General features: G+C 32.7%; 2 protein-coding genes across 7 annotated transcripts in view; one reads left to right on the top strand and one right to left on the bottom strand.

Annotated features, from left to right (window-relative positions):
• The window catches only part of LOC106078899 (peroxiredoxin-like 2C), a 35,201-nt gene extending 24,723 nt beyond the window's left edge, over positions 1–10,478 (top strand). For 3 of the 6 annotated variants that reach the window (XM_056030669.1, XM_056030670.1, XM_056030667.1), the window contains 6 exons: positions 2,639–2,675; positions 2,875–2,906; positions 3,171–3,224; positions 4,255–4,366; positions 4,668–4,796; positions 9,301–10,478. In XM_056030669.1, the coding sequence (XP_055886644.1) occupies positions 2,639–2,675; positions 2,875–2,906; positions 3,171–3,224; positions 4,255–4,366; positions 4,668–4,796; positions 9,301–9,428 (492 nt within the window). In that variant the 3' untranslated portion in view covers positions 9,429–10,478. The remainder of the gene's footprint in view (positions 1–2,638; positions 2,676–2,874; positions 2,907–3,170; positions 3,225–4,254; positions 4,367–4,667; positions 4,797–9,300) is intronic. The other 3 variants (XM_056030668.1, XM_056030671.1, XM_056030672.1) reach the window with 3 other exon arrangements.
• A 470-nt stretch (positions 10,479–10,948) lies between these two features.
• Positions 10,949–25,298, bottom strand: LOC106078894 (low-density lipoprotein receptor-related protein 8-like). The gene is made up of 17 exons (XM_013239962.2): positions 24,839–25,298; positions 24,504–24,614; positions 20,574–20,705; positions 19,961–20,077; positions 19,753–19,872; positions 19,127–19,384; positions 18,570–18,698; positions 18,332–18,457; positions 17,370–17,618; positions 17,084–17,252; positions 16,356–16,571; positions 16,043–16,161; positions 15,664–15,945; positions 15,409–15,555; positions 14,741–14,976; positions 13,874–14,026; positions 10,949–13,380 (listed from the first exon to the last, which is right to left on the bottom strand). The coding sequence occupies exons 1-17, from the start codon at positions 24,954–24,956 to the stop codon at positions 13,339–13,341; spliced, it is 2,724 nt and encodes a 907-aa protein (XP_013095416.2). The 5' UTR covers positions 24,957–25,298; the 3' UTR covers positions 10,949–13,338.
• Between the last annotated feature and the right edge of the window lie 2,385 nt (positions 25,299–27,683).

Below are 27,683 nucleotides of genomic sequence, written 5' to 3'. Positions count from 1 at the left end.
TCGTGTGATTTGGATGAGAGCTTGTCCATTTCTCATTTATTTTATTTACTATTAGCTTCTTCATTTCTTCTGGATAGAGTGCAATTATTTTTTTTTGAGTTTGTTCTCCCACTCTTGGAGAGTGTGTCAGCCTTCTCATTTCCTTCTAGTTTTATATGAGCTGGTATCCATTGAATAACAGTTTTTATGCTGTTGTTGTTGAGCTTAGTAAGTGCTGACCTGAGTTGCTTTATATAAGAGGAATCAGAGTTTTCCAAGCTTTGGAGGGTTGTTTTTGAATCAGTTAGAAAGACAATCTTACTGTGTGGGGTACTTGGCTAATTTGCTAGCATGGTATCAGCTAGTTTTAGTGCTTCCCTTTCTGCTCTGTGGCTGTCAGAGAACTCTCCAGTTGCAATGGACTTTTCTAGTTTTTCTCCATCGGGCCATTCAATGAGTATTCCTGCTCCTCCATTTGTGGTGGCTATATGGGGGACCATGCATGTTAATTAATGACTTAAATTCTGCTAAGTGATTGGTTTTCCTGACTGACTTAGGCTACCCATTCCATGCTCTAAGCGCACTAGGAAAGAAGGAGCATTTGTACTAATTTGTCCTAGCATATGGAACTAGGAATGTGCCTTTCTCTTTGTGTCTTTCTGTTTATGTTATTAGGTTTTGTCTTTATATTTGAAGATTATGATATAATGTTTAGATATCATTCAAATATCAGCTTAATACAAACTTCATTAACAAACTTTTAAAAATTATCTATACTTTTAAGATATAGCTCAGCAACTGGAATCTTATATCTAAACGGCAATTTCTAAGTATCATCTACCATTGGTTAGATTCTTAAATTCTGTTACATTTTTTTGTTCCCCTTTCAGACCTTGCGATCTATGGGGCAGATGATCTTAAGATCATCTGTTTTTATGGTCAGCGGTTAACCAGCAGGGTGTCATATAATGGCCAGCACAACTTTCCGCAACTAAAGTCAGGAACCCATTAGAATTGGGTGGATTCAAGGGTGCCCTAAAAAAATTCCGAAATTCAAAATCTCAATCTTCACTGAGATTCAAACTCAGGACCCCAGGTTCAGAAGCAGAGTGCTTAACCAGTCAGGCACCGCATCCTCTATTAAAACATTACTTAGAATAATTCAATTCAAGCATTAAAATTATTGCAAAACTACATTAAGGACTAAATAATTATACTTTTGTCCAATGTATTACATAGTTTCTTTAAAAAATAAGATTATTATATCATACACTGACTAATTGGAACTCCTATGCTAGCATACCCAAGCATAATAGTTAGTCAATAGCTGATGACACATAGTTTATCATAAATTTAAAAAAAAATTCTAGGGCCTACTTTTTAAAAACTTTAATATAAATAGAGTCATCACTTGTCCTTTCAATGTGAAACACATTAGCTTAAAGTGCCTCCCTGGAAATGTCAGTTATTTGCATTAGTTTAATATTTATAGCAAAATATACTATTCGAAATTATTCAAATTACAAATACAGAAACCTTTTGTTTACAGCCTGTTTTTTTTTTGTGTTAGTTCAAGATGTTTACATGCATTTTAAATTCATGGTTAAGTATGCCTGTAATTCAGTGTATAATCCAGCCCAGAAAAAAAAAACTTGTATAAAAAAAACTTGCATATAAAATAAAAATAAAAGTTCAGGTAAATAAATTTTTAACAAATATTTATTTAATGATAAAGCACACAAAAAGACAAAGAAGAAAGTCTTAAATTTCTTTTCTTATCTTATATATTACAGACGTACTTCAAAAAAGAAGATAATTATGTCCTAAGCCTTTCATGTCTCAGGGGCGTAGCTAGGAATTTGCCATAATTTGGGGGCCTGGAGGGCTTAACCTCTTTGGGGCCCTGCATTTTACATAATATTTAATGTAAAATCATTCATTCACTCAAGTGGTGGCCCGGGGTGTCAATCTAGTCATACATGTTAATCAATGACTTAAACTCTGCGAAGTTGTTGGTTTTCCTGGCTGATTCAGGCAACCCATATTATTCCATTCTCTAATGACACTAGGGAAGAAGGAGCACTTGTACAAATTTATGAATTAGTTCTAGTGTATGAAAAAATAAATATACCTCTTTGTGTCTGTCTGAGTATTTCATTAGGTTTTGTTTTTCTATTTGTAAAAAAAAAAAAAAAAAAACTCGTTCGTACCTCACTCGGTCAGACTCTATCACCACCACTCATTGATCAGGGAACATGAAATGCACCAAGATACCTGTGTGTAGTCGCTGAATGAACTCTTTATGTTGTCTGTTGTATTTATGTGTATTTTTCTGCTGTGTTGTCTTTATATGAGAAAAGAGTCCTTGTAATCACAACAAATTTCCGTAAGGATCAATAAAGCAATCTTAGTCTTGTAAATTATGGTTTAAGGTTTTATGTATTTTAGCTACTTTACTTTTTATTCTTCATTTACTTTTTATTCTTCTGTTCTGAAGTGTCTCTAAGTTTAGTTATTTTACTAATGGTGTTACTTTAATCAAATTGGAATATGACTTTGTTATAAATCTGACTGCTCTAATTAACTATATAGCTAAATAGCTAAAAAAAATTAAAATAACAATAGCCACTATAATAACTTTGTGTATTTTTTTCCATAGCACTTTTTAGATTTTGTTTCAAAAGAATATGTTGAAGGTAAGTAAACAATGTGAGAATAAAAAGAATTTCTATCCAATATTTAATCTTAACACTCTTAAAATTTAAATGGCTATAAGGCCTCAGATATACTTATCTGAATGGTTTCTCAATTAAGAAGACAGTAGGGTTTTGATTTTTGTAATGCAAACTTTTCAAAAAAATTAATAGCCTTTTTATCATTACCTTTCTTTTGCAGATATAGCCATTATTCCATTAGAATATACTCAGGTAACTAATTAATTCCAGAGAAATTAGACACATTGCTTTTACTTTACATTTACTTCCTTAAAATAGAAGTCTGTTTATTTTTATGTGAATGAAATGGAATATATAATAATTTTATAAGATTTATACATATATTTTATTATAATTACTGGTATATTAGGCCCTATATATATCTTTTCATTTTTTTTTTATGTATGTGTGTACTTGTTATAACACAATATTTTGTATACATAAGCATATAGTTCCAATAACTTATCATTGTTACAGAATGCAGGGGTAAGGTTGGTAGTAATAGGTCCAGCTCAGCCCAAACATATAAAGGTGAGAACATCAGTAGAGGCTTTTTAAAACTTTGCATTTGAAGATAAGAATACACAGTGGTGACTCCAAAAATCTATAATTTTATGTCTTTGTATAGCTTGGCATTTACATACATAGTATAAATTTAAAACCATAACTTTTTAGTAATGAAGCTAAAAAATGTACTATTACTTTGTTGTTTTAGAATGGAGATAATTGTAGTTGAATATACTAGTTCTAAGGAAGCTAAGGTTATGTGTGTGTGTGTGCAGACTATTATACTTTTATAGCTTTTGTATGCTTACAGTGTGAATATTAGATATTTCTACTTGTGTGTAAAAGAAACTTTTTAAAGCTAGACTGGTTTAGGGGGACGGACAGTATGGATTGCAGAAATAAAACATTTCCTTTGTAGACAAAATGAAGATAAATCAAAACAATCTATACATTTTCTTTTAAAACAAACATTATTTTGCCTCAAGATAACTTTTTCCCACGTATTGCACTTTGGCATAGTACTACTGTATCTTTTCACACCCTTTAAAGTGTAAGAATTGCACAAATTGGCTAATTGTAAATTAGTTAAATACCTGCAATTCTGGCTTTTCCAAATGCAATGCAAGTTATAAATGTAAAATGTTAAAATTTAAATTCTGAGTTCTGTCTCCATATTGGAACTGCATCCTTCTTGGCTTTCCTAGTGCAGTTAATTTATGAAGAAGATAGCTCTGGAGTTTCTTAACATTTAACATATTGTGAATATTGTTTTAACTTTAACATGCACTGATCAGCATGAGAGAAAGGTGAATTTTTATAGTGAGACAAGACTTCTTGCCCATGGTGTTGTGTGTTTGAATTGGGTCCAAGGCAAAGATGAGAGACTGAACTAAGTGCCCTGTTTGATGCTGGTGTCTATTTGACTTGTTTTATGATTTAATTATTAAACTTGTTTAAATTGTTCATCCCCTTTATTGAGTCATTGATTGCCTCCCTTAAAATTATTATGTATCAAATGCTAATGTAATATCCTTTATCTGTTTTTTTTTCCAAGCAGGCATTTAAAAAGTTAACTGGCCTAAGCTATTCTCTTTATGTTGATCCAGAGAGAGAGGTATATAAAGCTTTAGGATGCCAAGATAAGATAGCTACAGCTGCAGTAGAAAGTAAGACTTGTCTTTTTGTTTTTTAGCTAATGCCAATGGAAAAAAAAAAAGTGATTTTATTCATCAAAGAATAAATTTCCATTAAGGAAAAAAACAATAATGGTAAATCAAATCTCTTACAATTAAAAGTTAAATTGTTAAGAATAAGTTCTTCTTTTTTGAAGTAACGTCTGTATTATAAAAGATAAGAAGTTAAAGAAAATGTACAAATGTTACTCTGATGTCCCCCAAATAATTGTGACATTATATTGATTTCATTTTTTGTTGCATTCTCATTTGAATTCCTTGCTGGGTCATGAAGACAGTAAGCACATCAAATCAGGTTTTGTAACAGGAATGTTGAGTAGTGTTTGGCGAGCAATGACTTCTGGAGATAAAGAGTTTCAAGGTGATATTCAGCAACAGGGCGGTGCATTTATTTTTGGTCCAGGTATTTATATCCATTAACACTAACCCCTCATCATTACATTACACCTTTATATAGATTTGTATACATAGTAAGCACATATTAGGCCTATGTACACCAGCTGCATGCAATGTTGGAGCGTCCATTCTGTATGACTGACTGGAATCCTCAATTGACTTAGTTTAACAAGTCTATTATTTAGTAAGTCAAGATACAAGATTCAATTACATAAGGTTTGACCTTGAATAAGAACATGAGAAAAAAACTATAAAAAAAAAGTTTTCTGTAATATTTTTTAGCGCCCCTGAAAGGGGAAAAGACGCACGTAGTTTTGTGTGGAATGTCTGTCCATCCGTCCCGTTTAGATCTCGTAAACTAGAAAAGATAGTGAAAATCCTACATCATAATATTTTAGGCCATTCAAAGTTCTGATGCAATGGCTACTTTTTTCTTTTCTGAAACTGAAAAATCTAATTTTTTAAATCTCTTATATAATACACCACTTGTACAAGGTGACCCGTCAAAATAGTGCGGACAAAATAGAGTGAAATTTCCAGACGAAATAGCGCAAGACTAAATAGCGCGGACTTATATATGATGTGTATAAAAGTAAAGGATTATTAGTAATTTAATGTCCTGGGCATCATTTTGTTGATGTCTCTATCTTTTTTAATATTAATAGATCTGAAAGTATGCCATATTTGCAGAGAACGAGAGTACTTTAAATTTTATATCATTCCCCTTTTTCACTAAGAACAAGATTCTGAGGTACAATGCTGGAGAACGAACTAAAGCTGCAAGCAAGACAAAGTACCTCAAACTTAACAGACCAGTGATTTTTGCTTATTTATGTTTTAAGATATCTAAAGTGTTTCCTGCAAAATGACTGAAAAATTATGATAACATTAAAAAAATGGCTCTATTCATATTTTACGATATCTAAAGTATTTCTTTCAAAATGACTAAAATATTTTTTTTTCTGCGCTATTTTGTCAGCGCTATTTTGACAGGGTACCCTTTTACAGCTATTCTCTATTAATAGTAAGAATCACAGGAGGCTCCTTTTAGGGGAGGTGACTATTTACAATATTTTTAACACATTTATGCAAACGGTTTTAGATTGTTTGTAAAAAAAAATATTTTTTTACATTTGTATTGCAAAGTTAATTAAGTAAGTTCTGTTATATTAAATACTACATTTACACAAAAATGTTTACTTTTTTTTAAGAAAAAAAAATCTATTTAGTATGCATATAAATTGGACATAATTAAAAACAACAATTAATAAGTAGTTTTTCATATTATCGCGTAAACTGCATTGTTGCACTATGGCGATAAAACACTGAACTAAAGAATTATTTTTTTTTTACGGAAATGTTTTTTTCTTAAGGAATAAGAGATTGTCCCTTTACAAAATAATTAGAGCAATTACTATATATTCATTATAAGACATTAGTTAGGCCAGGTTTTTACATTTGTATTGCAAAGTTAATTAAGTAAGTTCTGTTATATTAAATACTACATTTACACAAAAATGTTTACTTTTTTTTAAGAAAAAAAAATCTATTTAGTATGCATATAAATTGGACATAATTAAAAACAACAATTAATAAGTAGTTTTTCATATTATCGCGTAAACTGCATTGTTGCACTATGGCGATAAAACACTGAACTAAAGAATTATTTTTTTTTTACGGAAATGTTTTTTTCTTAAGGAATAAGAGATTGTCCCTTTACAAAATAATTAGAGCAATTACTATATATTCATTATAAGACATTAGTTAGGCCAGGTTTTTACATTTGTATTGCAAAGTTAATTAAGTAAGTTCTGTTATATTAAATACTACATTTACACAAAAATGTTTACTTTTTTTTAAGAAAAAAAAATCTATTTAGTATGCATATAAATTGGACATAATTAAAAACAACAATTAATAAGTAGTTTTTCATATTATCGCGTAAACTGCATTGTTGCACTATGGCGATAAAACACTGAACTAAAGAATTATTTTTTTTTTACGGAAATGTTTTTTTCTTAAGGAATAAGAGATTGTCCCTTTACAAAATAATTAGAGCAATTACTATATATTCATTATAAGACATTAGTTAGGCCAGGTTCACATCTAACTTCACATTCACTTTCACCTATCCTTTGGTCTGCTGGACCACTGGGGCACCACACAAGATCAGTCAACCTTCTTTCTCTATTCTTCTCTGTCATTTGTCTTTGATAGAATTTCATTCTGATGTTTTGTCTGAAAATATTGAAGCCTGCCTTTTTACCTGCTTGGGTGGACCACTTCCGGGACCGATTTTGAGTTTGTGTCTCCACACAAACTGTCTTTGTAACCTTGTTTTATTTAATTTGCAATAACTTTTAAGTAATTTTCTATCAAACTTATGAAGAAGTTCTACAATCTAATATGTACCAACTCAAAAACATTAAAAATTATTTTACATTGTAGAACTAGGCTACTGGTTTCTAACTGGACATCAAGTTTGCCAACTTGCTTTTCATGAGTTCTCGTGAATTTTTCCTAACATAAATGTACTTCAGTTCTGGGTTATGTTATTTTGATTTGTAAAGTATGAAATTTTGTTCTCTCCTATTATGAATCAGCCCATGTTTTTTTGCTGTCCATAGCTTTCTTGGTCACTGTCTCTCTCCATCTGGTGCGGTCTAGAACTATGTTTTCCCAATGGGCAGTATTGATGTTCACTGATTTGAGGTCCTATTTTATTACATCTATGTAACGGAGGTGGCGGAGACCAGTTTTTCTTGAGCCAGTCGCGAGTTGACCGTAGAGGATGACTTTCGGGATGCGAATGTCCTCCATCTGGCAAACATGTCCAAGCCAGGGCAAGCGGTTGTCTGAGGGCTGTAAAGATGCTGGGAATACCTGTTCGCGCGAGGATCTCAGTATTGCACACTTTTTCTTTCCATGTGATTTTCAAGATCCTACGGAGACATCGCAAATGGAATGAGTTTAGTTTTCTCTCTTGCTTTGCGTAGGTGGTCCATGATTCACTGCCATACAGTAGTGTACTCATAACCCATGCCTTGTAGACTTCCATTTTGGTCACTGTAGTGAGCTTCTGGTTTTCCCAAACTCTTGGCATGAGTTTATCGAAGGTCGAGGTAGCCTTCCCTATGCGTTTTTTTTTATCTCCTCTTCTAGAGACAGGTCATCTTGAATTGTGGATCCCAGATAGCAGAATTCATTTACGACGTCCAGCTTGTTATCGTCTATGAGGATGGAGGGTGGTGCTGTAGCAGGTGGTCCCATAACGTTTGTTTTCTTCGTGCTAATAGTTAAGCCATATTCTTTACAGGCCTGAGAGAAGCAGGACATTAGTGACTGAAGTTCCGCTTGTGTGTATGCCACTACCGCTGCGTCATCCGCGAATACCTAACGTAATGAAGTAGGATGGTGGGTTTTTGGCTGAGTGGTTAAGCGCTTGGCTTCTGAACCTGGGGTCCTGGGTTCAAATCTCTGTGAAGACTGGCAATTTTAGGGCACCCCTGAGTCCTCCCAACTCTAATGGATACCTGACTTTAGTTGGGAAAAATAAAGACAGTTGGTCGTTGTGTTGGCCACATGACATCCTGCTCATTAACCTTTTGACCAAAGATAAAGTTAATCAGATAATCTTATAATTGTCTGCCCTATAGATTGCAAGGTCTGAAAGGGAAACATAACTTTTTTTGTCATTTATGTCAATTAAAAGCTATATTAAGACTATTTTGTAAATAACCATGCTATTCCTGATAACATGGTCTTTACCTCTTTAGAAATATTGTGAAAATAACTGCCTAAATAGTTAAATTCTTTTTTTTTGTTGTCTATATATATATATATATATATATATATATATATATATATATATGCATATATAGAGAGAGATATTCATAGATATTTTATATTGATTTGTTGAAAGGCAAGAGCTCTTATCTTATCTTATATAATACAGACATTACTTCGAAAAAGAAGATGATTACTTCCTACGCGTCATGCATTTAGTCATGCATATTAACCATTGACTTAAACTCTGCCAAGTCACTGGTTTTCCTGGCTAGCTCAGGCAACCCGTTCCATGCTCTAATAGCACTAAGATAAGCAGATGGAGCTTTAAAGAAAAAGTTATGGCTAACCTGCAAGAATATTAAGAAGTGGCTTGGCATGCTAAAAAAAAAGATTTCAGTTGAAAAATTATAAATGTGTATAATCTGAGCATTGTCTTGGACTGAAACAAAACATTTTTTACTGAGGCAATGCAATGAAATATGACTTGGACAGCAATGCAATGAAACATGACTTGGACATCATAAACAATATTTTGAGGATTTTGAAATATTGCTGCCATTTAGAACTAAAATGCAATGGTGAGGCGGGGGGGGGGGGGATGAGTGTTACAGTTACAGATAAGTCAGTCCTTAAATTTATGTATAGTTAGTTATCTTTTTAAAATTCTGAAAACATGTTTTTTTGTCACAACATAATTTGTATATTTGCTTTGTATTCCTTAGGAGATGTGTGCCACTTCAGCCATATAGATCAAAATGCTGCTGACCATTGTCCACTGAATGATATTTTGACCAGGGCTAATGTTATGAATGTCAGCTTCCCTAAAGACCCTAGAATAGAGATTGTATGATTGTTTCAACTGCATTTTCAAAATAAAATTCTTGTCTCATAGCACAAACACAAAATAATTGATCCAGCTAACTGAAGAACACAAGTGTTTTAACAATTCAGAACTATTTTAGTGACATAAAGTTTAAAGTTTTTGTTCAAATGATGTAAACATTTAACTTTTTAGGATATATAAATTTTGAAAAAAAAAAAAAAAAAAAAAAGAAGAATTTCCATTATAAGACAACAATCACAAAAACAACAGACATATAAGAATTCTTTTGCATCCTTAGTAATTAAATCCAATTAACTTTCTGATGTCACCTTCACATCTAATGTTTGAGTGAAACTGATATGAACTTAGATTTTGTTTACTATCATTGTAATGTATTCTTATGTGTAATGCACAATTTATTAAACAATAGCTTGTCAAGGTCTGACAAGGTCTAAAAATATGCCATTATTATAAAATAGCAGTTAAATGCAACTAAACATAGTGCTTAGTTTATTAAATTTACTCATAAGAATCTAATGGTGCAACACATTTAACATTTTTTCCGTTCTCTGAATGATCTTAAAAGAAAAACATTTCTCAAATTTTTGCCAAATTACTTAGTTGCTTATGTCACAATGGCTAACACTATGATCTATCACTTCTCTGAACCAGTAGTGAAGGAGATGGGGGGGGGGGGGCATGAAGGGGGTATCTGGTGAATGTGACAGTGATAAACTGTTTAAATGCATTTGTAAAAAAAAAAAGTGCTTAGTCTTTTAGATTCAAACTTTGAAGTGGCAATCTATCTCTACAAAGTATAAAGGTGACTAATTAAGTGGCAATCTATCTCTACAAAGTATAAAGGTGACTAATTAAGCTTTTACCACCACTTTAGATTTAGATTCTTGTGAAAAAGAAATTGTGCAAAATTCAGCTTGATTCAAGATTGGGTGTTAGAGAAATAATGTACAAACTTTTTACCAGATGGAGACAGTTGATGTAAACTTTGTAAAATAAATTCTGCAGGTTAAATGTATGGTAATTTTATAGATTTTGTAAATAAAACTTTTTTTTTCATTGAGTTTTCTCATTATTGCCATGCTGAGTTTCACTTATAGGACTAACAAAATGTCATACATAGTTTTCAAACTAAGACTAGATTTCAAATTAAAGAATGTTGAGATTTTTGTTTGTTGAGCTCAATTATGCCTAAGGTTAAGTGAGAAGCAAATACTGAGAATGTTTTCAAAAGTATCAACAGAGATAAGGCTAAACCTATCAGACTAAAGGAATTTTGTATCAGCTCTGTTGGCAGAGAAACCTCAAAATAAATTACGTTGACATATTTTATGACTACCACAAGACCTGGGGTGCAAGGAGAAAAACTCCAAAGACAGTTAAAAATTTTTTTTTTAAATTTTAAAGCTTGTGACTTGTCACTAATGTTGTAAGATAGAAAGCTTAGTTTAAATTTCAGTCCAAAAACTGCTTACTAGATCATGTAACATTCGTAGACATAAACAAATTACAACTGGAACCAATGTATATCAATTTTATTTATTGATTTATTAATTCTGTTTGACTAACATCACACTTACAAACTAACATACCCCCAACAGAGCAAGACTGCTTTAAGAGTTTCAATTCTACATTCTTCATAATGAAAACCTAAGAACTCACATGCTTAAGGTAATGTTCTGAAGGGTCCTTTGAATCCAGTCATTCCAAACTATTTCACTAGCTAAGCACAGCAGACTCATAAATAATACAATTTCAATCCTCTCTCACAATCATCAACCATGCAGCAAACATTTCTTGTTATATACAGACATTAAATATTGGAATTTTCAATCACCAAATTAGTTCTCAAGAAAAATATTTTACACATATTACACTTAAACAATATCAGATGCAAGCATAAAGACATTTAAATATATGCACACATGGAAAAAAAAAGTTCTTGACATTGGGAACAAATAGGAATGCACAGTATCAAAGAGAAAGATGTGAACAGTAGAAAGAAAGAATTATTCTTTTCTCCTTGACTTGTACTTGAATTGATAAACAGTTCTTTCCCAAAGAAAAGACTAATCTCATTGTAAGCAACACAAAACAAAATATTAAGCATACAATAAATTACTTTCATGTCTCACATCACACTTGAGATTTCTAGAAGCACTTGTAATTGCAAAGAGATTCTAGTCAGAATAATAGACATTTTTTTTCAAAAGGGCTAAACCAAAATTTGCAAACAGATCTATAGTAATACTGGCTATGAAGGAAAGAATAACCTTTTATGATATACAAACATAAGGAATGCATTAGACATTGAATTATGAATTAAATGATGTAGCAGATAATGAGCAAGTTGGAGGAGAAGAGAGCAACAAGTAGAACCAGAGACACAAGTTACAAAGCATTCTATGAACAATGATATGGTAATGATAAATGCTAGAAAAATATTTTGACAAAGATGTCAACACTTATGCAACTAAAAATAGTCATTATTAAATTGGCACACCAATCAATTCAATAGGATAGCCCTGGCAGTTGTTAGTGGTAATAAACAAAAAACTAAGTCACTTCCAAGCTGCTAGAAGCATAAAGCTCAAGAACTATGTACAAAGAGCAATGACAGATGTGCCAAATAACACACTCCAATAAACAAAACTTTTGGCACATGTTTTGAACGAGTCTTCATCCCATCACAATGTAGTTGTGAGTCTTTTCTGATTGGTGGCTTCTAATGATTTATTATTTAATATCAACTCTTAAAGCAAAGCAGCAATATTGGCTTATCTCTCATGAATGAAATTTATAGTGAACAAAAGTCTACATTATGGTTAAACATAAAACCAGAAATTGAATTTTGGTATAAAGTTGTTATGGAAACAATCATTCTCAGATCTATTCAAAACATGCGTTTCCAGCTAGAATATCAAGCAAAAAAAAAAAAGGCACATTATTAAATAAAATTAATAAGATCTTTTGAGCCTGGCTATTTAAAACTGCACAACTGGAATAAAAAAAGGACAAATATTAACTTCTTGCATATTTTAACTTGAGATTTAGAGTCTGGTAAAGCTATGCCTAAAATCCTTCAGCCACATCTGCGTGAATCTGCTGCCAAATTTTCAAGTAATAGACATCTATAACTGCATATTATTCTGTACTCAGAACATTATAGACTATACAGGAAAACAAAATAGAAATATAGATCACAGCCTGTAATGAAACTATAACATAAATCATAGTACAGTGTTTCTCTATTTGAGTAGAAAATCAAAACAAAAAGAAAATTCACCAGGTTAACAACAAATATCTGTCAATCAATAGACACAGTTTCAGAAATCAAATGTATGAATTAGTTGTTACTTGTTGTCACCAACACAAGTCTTTACATTTCTGGAACTGATGTGGTAAAAGATTACTCCAGGTGGTAGGAGCTGATGGCTGCCGACTAGACTCCATTTTCAAAGGCCTCTGTCCAAACATTGCATTGAGAGGAGAATGTAAATGTTCCTGATGCTGATTGGACAAAAAGGCACAAGACTTCAATACACTGAGCAGTTTTGAGCATTGTGTGGGGAGACTCAACAACAACTGAGGTCAATATTACTTAATTTAAAACTAAACAACCAAGAAGTTTGAGTCACCACAGCATTTGGAGTTTCTGGTCCACATTTTCCAGTTTTAGGCATTTTTTAGAAAGTGGTCCAGTTGAAGATGAACAGCATGAGCAAAAACAAGTAGAGGACTTGTAAGCTGACAGCTGATTGGATAACTGAAGGTTGAAAGTTGCCACTTTTTTTTGTTGTTACTTCTACTTTCTTTATCTGCTTGTCCACATTTTCAATCAAACTAATGAACTGAATGTGTGTTTGAAGATCACTCCATAATAGAAATGTTTTTAAAATGCTGAATACTTTTGTGTCTATCAGACAACATATTCATGATCTTGTGTTAAAGGCTGCAAGCTCTGGAATGAAAATTAAAAACACATTAGTCATATGTTGAATTGAAATACACCAAAATAACATGATTATTACTCATCTTAAGGTTTTATAAACTACTGATATCCCATCTAAATATATTAGTAAATAATAAAACAGCTTTTATTAAATGTTCACTTTATATTATTCAAGACAGCAATAATGTGTACTAATGATGCATGCATACGTTAGGCCATAAGAAAAGCCTTTGTCTAAAACAGGAGCAAAAGAAAAAAAGAAAACTTAAATAAGACCCCCTCTAGACAATGGTTTTAACTGCATCAGATCTGGCAAATATGCAGGTCACAACTGGGTTTACATGGTCAGGTGAAATGTCATACTCGACCTTAATTTTCAGAATTGAACACAATGCATTTTTTCTTATTATCATTAGTGATGTACAGCACAACTTGATACATTTCAACATTTTTGCTAGTATATGGATCCTACAAAAGTTAAATATTTGTAACATGTTCTTACTGAGTCTATTCTTACTGTCGGCACACTAGATCTCCTATCACTTTTGTTCATTATCAACTGATCATCAGTTGTTGTTTTCCTGTATACAGGGTTGTCAAAATTCATGGACTTGATGTTTCTTTTCTTGTATCTTTTGATCAGCAAAAATATGACCTGGAATAAAAAACAACACTAGATAATACTTATAAAGCTTTAAATATTACTCATGTATTTAGTAAATATTACTTTTGTATGCTAGTTAAATATTACTACAGTTAACATGGAGATTACCATGCATATTTAATGATACTACATATATCAATGTTGTTTTGGGGATAGTACATTGATTAAGGGAAGGAAACCGCTCTCAAGGTGGACAAAGAAAACGCTTTAGGGACACGCTCAAAGCTTCACTGAAAGTGTCCAGCATAAACCCAGCCACCTGGGAGACAGAAGCACATAACAGAGCATCATGCTGTGAAAACTGGCACACAAATTGCAGAGGAAAGGAGAACAACGCTGGCAGAAGAAAAACGCCAGAGAAGAAAAGCAAGGCCAATGACACCAGCTCCAGCTGGAATAACCTGCCTAGTGTGCAGCCGAACATTCTGGGCTCACATAGGTCTCACCAGCCACATGTGGAGGCACAAAACCCCAGTGTAAAGCCCTCAGCCCACTGGATGACAAAGTGATTATCATCGAACCACTATGGACATTGATAACAACTTTTCAATAAGACCCAATTGGTTCATACTAAGTGATAAATATCTTAATGTGTACAAGTCACTGTTCTTAATTTAAGAAATAAGCTGTGAGACTTAGTAACACAAAACCTTTGCATTGTTTGTACAATAAAAAAATTTTGTTGAGCAAACTATATCGACTTACTACAGTAACAGCCACGCCTATACACAAGAGTACTACAATTACTATCAATGCAATCAATCCAGCACCATCTTCAGCCTGGCCATTGGCATCATTGCTAAGAGATTTATTGTAAATGTCTTGAGTCTTTTCAGTAGTGCTCTGATATTTAATTGTGGCATCCAATTTGTCAGTGGTGATTCTGTTGACTACATTGTTTACTGGCCATTGAACAGGTTTTTTGGTGGACATCTCATCAGCTGCAAGGTACAATCAAATGTATAAAAAAAAAACTAATGAAGTCCTATAACATTTTTATCTCTGACACTTCATTACAGCCATTTCATTGGACTTAAATTTTATTTTTTTTATACTTTAAAAATTATTATGGTCAAACTAGCATTTTTCCCAGTGTGGCCAAATTGCTGCTTGTAATTAACTTCCCATAAAATATACAACATTGTTAGAGCTGTTTTCTAGTTAAGTGTCATCCACCCAGGTTTTGACGATGAATTTGCAAATTGAATTTGGGAATTGTAAAAAAAAAAATATTGAAACACAAGATATGTTTTGTTGCATTTTAATAAAAGTATTTTAGAGCTGAGAAAATAAAATTTCACTATTTTTCAGAACTAAACTGAAGCTATAATTGAGCAGATAAAGCTGTCCACTATCTTTATATCAAAACTTACATAGGACACAGTGGTGTTGCTGCTCTCCTGTCCCAAATTTCATCCCATCTGGACAAGCACATTCATAGCTCTTGTTTGTTTTAAGCTGAGGGCGAGGGAGACACAAATGGGAGCACCCACCATTGTTGTCACCACAGAAGTTAATAGCTGAAACATTTCAATGGTTTATATATGAGACCTTACTACATACAATACTTCTGATAATCATGCAATACATAATACTCTGTAGGTAATGTCACTGAATTTAAAACTTACAAGTTGGCTGGCGAAGTAAATGGAACACATGAATATCTGTAGGACGATGCAGATTTCTAAGAAGTGTAGTGGCATTTCCCTTTCCAAATTTGTTGAATTTTTGAACACCATTAGTCTGCCAGTCTGTCCAGTACAGATTGTCTTCAAACACAGTAATACTAAATGGATGCCCCAAAAGATTATGGCTTTTTAGTATTATCTTTTGATCTCCACCATCCATATTGCTGCTAACAATCATATGAAGCTTGGCATCAGCCCAATAAAGTCGCTTTTGAATATAATCTAGAAAGTAAAAACAATTTTATACTGTTAAAAAAATGAACACTGGGACAGATCAGTAATCAGTTGACAAACAATGTAAGAGCTTAATAGAACTCACCAATAGTTAAACCATTTGGCCAGACAACATTGGTTGTTACAATCACATGTCGGTTTTGACCATGCATACCACACTTTTCAATTTTAGGGCTGCTTCCCCAATCTGTCCAATACATCCACCTAGGAAGAAAATTAAATATTAATAAAAAAAAAACAAAAAAACAGCTGTAATATAAAATTTAATAAAATAAGTTTTTCATTTTTAAAATGGTTTGGTTACTTGACATTACTATTTATTAATTATTATAGTAAGTAAACCTATTTTAATGACAAAATAGTAACCTTAAATAAGTACTACATCTTATGTTTCATACCCATTCTGTGGATCCAAAGCAATTGCACGTGGCTCCTCCAAATCATTATGTATCAATGTCTTTCTGTTAGATCCATCCAATTGGAAGACTTCAATCGTATCTGAAACACTATCAGCTATGTACAGATTGTTATGGACCCAATCTACGGCTAGACCATCCGGCATTAACAGGTTCTGGTTGATGATGGTTACTGTCTCATTACTGTTGAGACTAGCCCTGGAAAAAAAAATTAACATAATCTGTTTCATCTCTATAAAGAATATTTTCCACCCAAATATTTCCATTCTAAAAGAAAAATGTATGATAGTGTTAAGAGTATAGTTTTCTAAAATGAGCATTTCTTCTCAATCTGATATGAGGCACATTGACAGGTAAGAGTTTTACCCTATGATGTGTTTATTGTCTAATGAATGGGGGGAGAAGTGAAGCCAGTAAAGCAGAATAGGAAGAAAGGTTGAGAACTGGTGCTCTATTTCAAATGAATAAAACAAAGACGGGTAATGTTTACTTCAAGATCAATGACAACTTTTACATTCACAAGAATGGTAATAAACAATGCGAAATTTGGAAACACCTAGCCAGATATTTTTTTTTTTAAATTGCATCAGAAATAAATATTATTATCATGTCAGTTTGGTGGGCAAGAAATGTAATGCTAGATCACTATTTGCCCATCAAAAATGTTAAGTGAAAAAAAAAAAAAAAAACCTTTTACTTGATCTACTTACATGAAAATCTTTTTGGACTTGACATCTGACCAGAACAATTTATTTTCCCTGATGTCAAAGTCCATTGCTATAGCTAAATGACTGTCGAAAATCTTGGTATAATCAAACGTATCCAAATGTAGACGACGCAAAGCATGATGATCTGATAGGATAAGCTCAGCATGTTTATCTATTTGAAGAGAAGAGGTTGAAAAGTAACCTACGTACATGAAGTATGTGTTGGTGGTCAAAGAATCTGTTATGATAATTTATATGATATAATTAGCATATGACTTAGCTAGCTCACCTCCAACGGCCTTGCAGAAGGTATGATTTACCAAGGAATAGTTTTTCTCACATTCACACTTGTAAGAGCCCTTGGTGTTGACACAAATTTGGGAACAGGTTCCTGGTATCTCACACTCATTGATGTCCTGGCATGCAGTTTGAGAGTCGTGTTTAAGCTCAAAACCAGGATTGCACATACAAACTCTACCTCGTCCATTAGGGTTAGGTAAGCAAATTTGCATACATTTGCCATTGTCTACTTTGCATGCTTAAATAAAATAAAATTAAATGATAAGTACACAAATATATTTATTATTAACTATATAAAACAGCAACAACAAAACAAAAACAAGCAAGAATGAATATTACAGGGAATGTGAAAAGAAAACTATATAACAAATAAAATGTGTATTTTAGAGACTAAATGTGTAAAAAAAAAAAAGAAAAAAAAAAAAAAAAGACTTTTCTTTTAGTATATATTACCTACTTGTAGAATTGTAATTTAAAATTCATTCAATAAAATATTTTTAACTTCATGTATGTTAACATATGTACATTTTGCTTTCACAAAAAATGTTACATTAGGAGTTAATAGGTATATTTACATTTTTACTTGCTAACAGGGATAAACATAATATTTGAGCAGTATAAAAACAGATCCGCTAAAAATGTTGACTGATACAGCATTAACTCTTTCTCTCCTGACTGACGATAACAATGTTGATTCCATCAGAACGTGTTAAATAATAACGGAGAGAAGAGTTTAAAAAAAATTAAACTAGGTCCATAGAGGTTTTGCTTGAATAAAAATATGCTGACACATTGGTTTGTTCTACACTATTTATTTTTTTAAACTTCACAAACAAAACTATTAGTGATGTGGAGATGTGATTTAATCTACCACCCGTTGTGTCAACTTGTGAGGATAATAATATCACAATTTAAGCCTTGATTATTAATATAATGGATTTAACTACTTACGATCTGATGAACAAAAAGCTGTATCCTCATCCTCAGAGGCACCACAATCTGATTTTCCATCACACAAACTTTCTTCTGATATACAAGTTCCATCATTGCAAGCAAATTGGCCAGATGAACATTTAGCTAAATGGACACAAACAACTTTGTTTTTACAAAGAGAAAATGCTTACTAACAAAATGGTTTTATGAATATTTAAAAAACAATATTAAATGAAAAGTTTATAGGGAAGCTTACCAGGAGATGAACAGTTTTTCTCATCTGAGCCATCTTTACAATCTTTTTCACCATCACACACAAAAGAATTACTTAAACAAAGTGCATCATCACATCTAATCTGATCTGGTCTACATGATGATTCAGAACCTGAAAAGAATCAAGGACACATAACAACAGTTCATCAAGGACACATAACAACAGTTCATCAAGGACACATAACAGATATAAATAGTTTCAAGTAAAACAAAAAAAAACAAAAAAAAAACATCCATAATATAAAAAAACAGATTATTTTAAGGGGAAGAGCTCTTGTCTTTAAAACTATATCTACCAATAATGTACAAACTTTATCTACCAATAATGTATAAGTTATTTCCCTAATTCAATATCAAAGAAAATAATTAATAACCAATAATTATTTACCAATACATGTTTTGTTAGGTACAATAAATAATTGTTTAAAGTATCAACTTGATCGAGAATGTGTGAAGGAGAAAATAACATGTACACATTTTTAACCAGACAGACAGTGAGTTGATACAGTGAGTTGATATGGTGTAGACATGTTGACTTACAATTACGCTCATCACTTCCATCATTGCAATCCTCCTCACCATCACATCGCCAGGCCATATGAATACAATGTAATTCAAATTCAGGTGACAGACACTGAAATTCTGTAGAAGAACATGGATTTGGAAGCTGTATTGTGCAGTTTTTTTCATCAGAACCATCCTCACAATCTGAATCGCCATCGCACCACCATGAGCTGCTAATACATTCAGTATCGTCACACATTTTGTGATCCTCACTGCACTGGGCCTTTACAGATGCTTAATAACATGAGGACAGAATTGGAGAAGCTGGTTAGTAATTAGTATGAAATAATTTCTGGTTAGTAATTAGTATGAACTAATTTAAGTTACATATTTTAACATATTCTTTTAAATCATTGGGAAATCTATTTTTAAGGCAACTTAGTTTCCTAATTAGCTAAACATTTAGAAGGTTTTTTTTATCATTCAATAAGAAAACTGATGGAACTGGGAATCACTTGGTCCCCTAGTTTAAAAATGACTACATTTCACTTATGGCATAAGACTTGCAGACCTCTTCCCCCCACCCAAAAAAAAAATTAACACTACTATATAATATATATTTACTATAATATATATTTACTATAATATATATTAAGACATACTGCAATTGAACTCATCGGAGCCATCCAGACAGTCTTTGGAACCATCACACTGCCATTGAATAGAAATGCACTGTTCATTTTGACATGTAAATTCAGACTGATCACAGAGTTTTAAACAACCTAGAAAGAAAAATGTAATAATTAAAATCTGGAAGTTTTGATAAAACATAATGGAAAGCTACTTGAAACAAAAATAAATTATTCTTACTTTCTTTGTCTTCATCATCTTCTTCGGGGCAATCAGCTGATTTATCACATACCCAGATGCGTGGAATACATTTTTTAGAGTTGGAGCAGTGGTATTCATCAGAATCACACGTTGTTTCTGAAGGACAATTTAAAAACAGTTCAGTGATAGTGGCATAGCATGAAAAATACTACACTTAGGGGTAATTCCATAATACAGAGACTAAAATTGTCTTTTTTTTTTGTTTTTATAAGTTCATAATTACACTTAATTACATTAAGGATGGAAAAGGAGGGGAAACTAGAGCCAACAGATGACAGCAATTATTTAGTCATGAGTGTATTGTGAAAAAGTCCACATTTGATTGGGATTGATAAATTCTAAAACATTTTAGGAATATGCAAATCATAAAAACATTTACACAAAAGAAAAAAAAACAAAAAACAAGCATCTTGGCCTAATCTGGTCTATTCTATCTTTCAGTATTATAAACATAGAACATGTCTACTGTCTTGTTTACACAAAAACAAGCTTGGAGTATTGTGGCTAGCAACAAGGCTTATTAAAGTTTGTATCCTAAAAATATTATAAGTAAAGATTAATGGGTTCAATGAGTAACAAAAATGAAACTCACCATTTGAGGGAACTGTGCAATTGAGTTCATCACTACCATCTTTGCAGTCTGAAGATGAATCACATGTCCATCTTGATGGTATGCATTCTCCATTGTTGCAACGGAAGAAATCATCAGAGCAGGTTGTTTGAGCTTTGAACAAAAATAAAAAATATTGTCAGCCCCCATGTTATGTAGATGCTAGATCTAAATAAAGATCTATGCAAGAGTCTCAATACAGACCTTCAGAGATAAGTAACCTACTAGCATAAGCCTAATGTAGCGTACATGTAGTCAATGTAGATCTTAACGCACTGAGTCTATGCAACATAATAAAAATGAAAAATCTAGTAATTTTAATACAACTCTAAAAGTCTTAAGCCATACAAAATTAAATAAAGAGTTGAGCACTAGTCTAGATAAAATGTTTTCTCAAATACGGTAATATCTTCTTATCTTATATAATACAGACGTTACTTCAAAAAGAAGATGATTACGTCCTACGCGTCATGCATTTAGTAATTCTGCCAAGTCTCTGGTTTTCCTGCCTAGCTCAGGGAACCCATTCCATGCTCTACTAGCACTAGGGAAGAAGGAGTATTTGTACAAATTTGTCCTAGCATATGGGACAAGGAATGTTCCTTTATCTTTGTCTTTCAGAGTATTTTATTAAATTTTGTTTTTGTATTTGAAGATTATGGTTTAGTGTTTTATGTATAATTGCTACTTTACTTTTGAGTCTTCTGTCCTGAAGGCTTTCTAAATTTAGTGATTTTAGGTGTTACTCTAGTCCAGTGATGCCCAAAGTACGGCCCGCGGGCCAGAACCGGCCCGCGACGTGGTTCCATCCGGCCCGTCGAAACGTCGGCACAAAAAGTAGCAAAAAAGTTGAAAATGTATCTTGATCTTCGTTTATGAGTTTATGAAATGGAACTCTGAATGTAGAGTCTACCAGAAAAAGTGAACGGATCTTTTTGTGGAACATAAGTCAACATAATTGTTTTGTAAAGAAAGTCTGACTGTTTCAGAAACAACAACATATAGAGCGGCATTATAAAACAAATATAAAGACCTTCTTGGTTTGAGCCGCGTATAAAAGATTGATTAAACTACGCCAAGAGATTGGAGGGTCGATGGGAATATTTACCAAAAAGAGACAAGAAAATAAGTTGGTGATAAAGTTAACTAAAATGTTGCTCACATTTTAAGTAGAGAAATGAAGCCATTTTTAGATGCGTAAAAAAGTGATAGACTTTAACTCTCCCATTCAATGAATGTCAGTTCTAGATCCAATAGTTGATAGACTTGAACTATCCCATTCAATGAATGTCAGTTCTAGATCCAATAGTTTTAAATCGTTTCAGTGAATTTTGATTTCATTTTTTTTTACCTATTTGTTGATGTGGCCCGCGACACGCGTGTCGAAAGTTAATATGGCCCGCAGGTCGAATTAGATTGAGCATCACTGCTCTAGTCAAATGTGAATATTCGTTTGTTATGAATCTCACTGCTCTATTTTGTGTCTGTTCCAGTTTCTTAATGTTTTCTTGAGTTGAGGGGTCCCAAACGGAGGATTGGCCTAACCAAGGTTAAATAACATTTTAGTTTTATGTTCTTATTTGATTTATAGAAATTTCTTTTAATAAACCCTAATGCTTTGTTTGATTTTTTTTATATTTTCATCAATATGTTGATTCCATGACAGTTTTTCATTTATTATAACACCTAGGTATTTTGCGTTTTTAGTCTGTGTTACTGGTTTGCCATGAATAAGATAGGTGGAATTAATTTGTTTTAGTTTTTTTGTTACTCTTAACAACTGACATTTTTATGGGTGGAAAGACAAGCTCCAATTTGATTCCCATTTCTGTAATTCATCTAATTCTCTTTGTAAAATATCTGTATCTTGTGTTGTTTTTATTGTTCTATATATTATGCAATCATCTGCAAATAATCTGACTTTTGTTCCTGAAGTAATGCAATTAGGTAAATCATTTATGTAAATTAAAAATAGTAGAGGACCTAAGACTGTTCCTTGAGGTACACCTGAGTTTACTGTTATCTGTGTTCATTTAGTGCCATTTATTATTACAGTTTGTTCTCTCCCTATCAGAAAATCTTTATGATGCAATGGACCATTAATGCCGAAATATTTTAATTTTTTAAACAAACTATGATGGTGAACTTTGTCAAAAGCCTTGGAAAAATCTAGTAAGATAGCATCTATTTGTTCACTATTATCTAGACCCTTTTGAAAAATCATCAATTAGTCCTATTAGTTGTGTTTCCCATGATCTATATTTCCTAAAGCCATGCTGGTATGGGATGAGGACATTATGTTTGTCTAAGTGGTTTATGATGTTGCTACATATTATGTGTTCTAGGATTTTACATGTGATGCTGGTAAGTGATACTGGTCTGTAGTTTCCCGGGTCAGATTTTTCTCCTTTTATAAATAGGGGGGTGACATTAGCTTCTTTCCAGTCCTTTGGTACTCTGCCCCGGTTAAGCGATGCCTGAAAGAGTATTTTGAACACTAGAGCTAGCTCATTGCTTAGTTCTTTGAGTAATCTAGCTGGAATACCATCAGGTCCAGACACTTTATTTGGTTTGGTGTTGGCTAATAGTTTTTGGATTCCATTTTCTTGTACTACTATACCTTCTATGTTGTCTACTTGGTTCAAATTATATCTAGGTTATAACTATGGGGAAATATACAGTTTGTTGTTGATATATTCTAGAATCTAGATAAATCTAGTTTTCGACCTTAATCTAGTTCTAGATGATAGATCAAAATTATTCTAAATCTTATTTTTACATTCATCTCATGAAGGTCACAGGTCCAGGCAGATGTACCAATTAAGACATTAACTCTAGATCGACAACAGAGTAGCCTACTACAGACAAAGGCCTAGCTAAGAATGAATCTTTTATAGACATTATAGATATACTATTATTCATTATCTATAATAGTATACCCAGAGACCCAGATGTTTTCCCATACGTCTTAGTTGCCAATGGCAATGAGTCAGTTAAAAAAAAAAGGGGGGGGGGGGGTCTATGTATAAAAGTAATAGTACTGCACATACAGAGGGATCTAGTCAATTATTAATTCTCTATTGATTCTATATCTAATATATTATTTTTAATTAGATTTAGTTAATCTGGTAGAATCAAGTTTATTAAATTTAGTCTAGATTCAAGATCTAGATTCTAGATCTAGTAGTAGACTAGATCCAAATGTGGCCAAATAGATCTAGTCATTCTAGTTAATAGTTGAAATCCATGCTAAAAAAAAAGGGTAGCCACCAACAATGTTTTTTTAGTCTATTCCAACTTAAGTCCTTGAGAAGGCTTTATTGCTTAGCAACTTCTCAGTGATAGAGAAAATTGTTCCCCCCCCCTCCCCCCCCCCCAGGTCTGCTGAAGAAAACAGGCACGTATGATACCAAGAATGACCTGTTGTACATTAGTCAACCTACATGACTTTATTTGACCTCGTGTACAAGCCGGCGTATTGCTAAATAATGAACAGCCGCCATTGGCTGAAAATATAGGTTTCTCTCAGGCGAGATATTGCAGCCAATCAAAATGCGAGGTGTGCCGGCCTAGTTTCAAAATATTGTTACCGATCCTTATGTTTCATTCAAACTATGTCCATCAAAATAAACTCAAAGCTACTTTGACAATGTTTGCAATCAATCATGGCCCAACAAAAATATGTATAAATCTATCTAGGCATAGATTATTACTGATGTGAACTCGCACGGAGGTCAAATTAATCTAAACCTAAACTGTTTCTGTTATGAAAGTGATGTGAATGTGATGATGAAATTGCAAAAGCCTTGAAAAGCCAATAAGTTTAAGTGAATACTGAATGAGAAGAAATAGAGTAAAGATCTAGACCTAGGTACCAAGATCCGGATCTAATTTAAAAAAAAAACAACTTACGACAATTTTTTTCATCGGAACCATCATAGCAATCCGCTTGTCCATCACATTTCCATGACAACGTAATGCAAACGGCATTAGAGCATTGAAACTGATTAATTGAACAAGTTACTGAAATGTTGAAAAAACAAAAACTTGGTGACAATGGCTAGAATGTAAACCTAGTGGCATAGTGCCATCCTAGATTTAGCTTTTTTTTTTGATAAGTAAAAATCATTAATGGACATTATAATTGGTTGATCTTTTTTTTTCTCAGATTCATTTCAAACATTTAAAGTCTAGAAAATATAGATCTAGAATAGATCTAGAAACAATGATTTTTCTTTAAAGCTTACTGTTAGATCCAGAAGTTGTACTGTTGGTGGCATACGAAGGGTTAACACTGAGAGATAATATTAAAAGCAAGTAACACATAAATCCCACGAAGTACACCATATTTAAACGCGCATCCATTTCTGTGATTTTTCTCCTCTAGATCTAAATAGTTAACACAGTCCAATACTAACGTTAACGGCTATGTAGACTTGTTCTGAGAGGAGGTGTGGCTTAGCTGTATTCTGACATGCGCGGAAGCTAGAGCGTGTTACCCAAAAAATCACCTCATGTAAAATAATAATAATAGTTTCACTTCAAGAAATCAGTAAACAAACTGATCTAGAACTATTTCAGCTTTCAACAGTTAAGATATCTTTAAAAATCAAATTGATAAATAATATTTAACTTTAGATAAATATATATATATATTTTTTAACCGACACGTCGAACACGCCTGTAATATGATCGTGTCAAGCTAACCTTATGTACTATTTAAAATAAAAACCAATCATACTGATGCTCTAGGGGGAAAAAACTCAGAACGCAAGAAAAAAAAAACACAAAAATAAAAAAACAATTCACAGTAAGCATTTAGTGATTCAGCTTCTTACGGTAAATAAAAACCACCCGTGTGTCCTCAAGATTCAACCAAAAATAATTACACAAATTATATATGATCTATCATGAGGAGAAAGTTTAATAGAAAGGGAGGGAAGTAATATTCATGCATTAAATAATCTCAATGTTTTAGAGATTGATAGAAATTCTTAGCGTGTATTTAAAAAAAAAAGACCGTACAAAAAATGCAAGTAACCACCTCTCTTTGAAAGATTTTCATTAACGATTCCCAGACAATATTTCCAATTCCTTAACTGAGGTAGAAGACTAGAAAGATCGTCTTATACTTTTAATTTTTTTTTTTCAAAACGAATTTTGATTATTTCTAAGGATATATTATGCTAAATAATAGCCTACGACCATGTAGGCCTATTTTATAATTAGAAGCAGCAACCAAATATGCTTTAAAGCAATAAATTAAAACAATTGTTAAATAAATATTTTGTACATAACAAAGATTTCAATTTTATTGTAATTATTTATAATAATTAATAAGTACAAATCGTGTTTTTAAAACCTTATATCAACAATGTACCACCTTAAATTGTTTATAAAGTTTTTGCGTAGCGTTGTAAAATATACCCAGATCTATGTTTTATAAACCTAACCAAAACATTCCAAACATCGTACGACTCTTAATGTATGCATAAGATGTCACGTGACTCATGACCTAGATGTAAGTTGTTATATATGTATCTGGAAAACGCAATGAGAATATTATAGTTTACCGCGCTTGTATGAATGTTTATGCGGAATAAATAATAAAATATACTCAATATAAAAATCTTTAATATAAAAACTTGACAAAATAATTTTTTAAAGTATAGATTCATAACAAGAATACATTTAACTCTTTGTCCTAGTCCTAGAGAGTCATAGTAGATTACGCAAAAATTACATCTGTAAAAAAAAATTTAATTGACTTCATTGAACAAAAAAAAATTTTTTACAATAAAATCTAAAGGGCAAGTTGCGCATTTTAACTTGTATTCTAGCCTACTGCGTATTCCACCCCACCTCATATGTAGATTCTGCGATTAAATAAAGTAAAGTAAAGTTTCCCTTTCAGACCTTACGATCTATGGGGCAGATGATGTTATGGTCATCTGTTTCTATGGCCAACGGTTAACGAGCCAGCACAAAGACCAACCGCCTTTACTTTCCCCAACTAAAGTCAGGTACCCATTAGAGTTGGGTGGATTCAGGGAGGCCCTAAAAATCCCGATATTCAAAATCAAAGCCTTCACCTAGATTCGAACCCAGGATCTCAGGTTCGGAAGCCGAGCGCTTAACCACTCTGCCACCGAACTTTCATGATTGTAGTGTTTTTTTTTGTTTGTTTTTTTTTTTTAGAACTGTAGTATTTAGAAGCTGTTGTATTTCTGACTGTTAAGCAAAGACAAAGGTAGATAGCAGGGTAAGAAGACAGAAACTCAAACGCAAACCAAATTGAATTATACCCCTAATACAAGAGACTTTTCAAGACTAAGATTTGTGTACACACAGAAAATGAGTTTGTGACTGTGTTCATGACTCATCTAGTCTTAAACAATGGAAAAGAATATAATGTAATCATGAGTTCCCGGAAGCAAAGCTAACTCAACGCATGTGCGCATTATTCTATTAGCCTACACCAATGATGTCCATAATACGGCCCGCGGGCCAGATCCGGCCAACGATGTGCTTCCATCCGGCCCACCGAAACGTCGGCACAAAGTATAGACATTTTCTCCCCCCCCCCCCCCAAAAAAAAAATTTAAAAAAATTAAAAGTTAAAATGTATCTTTACCTAGGTTAGGGCCCTCGCTTTTTTCTAATGGATTACCACCAAGGCATTTAACATTTGTGGGTTCATGAAATAGGACTATAGAATCTGCAAGGCAAAGTGAAAGAATCTTTACTTTTTGTAGCACATGATACCATTGCTAGCCAACATGTTTGTTTTTATAAAGAAAGTGTGGCGGTTTAATAAAAAAAACACAAGAATAACAAAATATAAACAGAACTGACGCCATTTTTTGAAGTGTAAAGGAAAAATTCAAATATCCCAAATAATTCAATGTAAGTACTAGATCCTCGGTTTAAAATATAAGAGTTTCAGGTCAATTTCATTAAGTGTTTGTATCTTTTCCATCATGTGACCCGCGACACTAGTGTTGGAAATTAAAATCGCCCGCAGATTGAATTGTGTTGGGCATCGCTGGCCTACACCGAGATTCTAAGAAAACAAGGTTACAAAGACAGTTT

The sequence above is a fragment of the Biomphalaria glabrata genome, chromosome 5 (assembly GCF_947242115.1).
Source record: "Biomphalaria glabrata chromosome 5, xgBioGlab47.1, whole genome shotgun sequence".
NCBI lineage: Eukaryota > Metazoa > Mollusca > Gastropoda > Planorbidae > Biomphalaria > Biomphalaria glabrata.
Note: the sequence above shows the minus strand (reverse complement) of the source record. Positions and strands in the feature narration are given on the sequence as shown.

Excerpts from the sequence above, each read along its gene's own strand:
- LOC106078894 (XM_013239962.2), bottom strand. The coding sequence starts at position 24,956 with ATGGATGCGCGTTTAAATATGGTGTACTTCGTGGGATTTATGTGTTAC. Across the intron at positions 16,162-16,355 it reads GCTTTGGATCCACAGAATGG|GTGGATGTATTGGACAGATT; the intron begins GTATGAAACATA and ends TTTTCTTCCTAG. Across the intron at positions 14,027-14,740 it reads TAGGCGTGGCTGTTACTGTA|GTCATATTTTTGCTGATCAA; the intron begins GTAAGTCGATAT and ends TTTTTATTCCAG.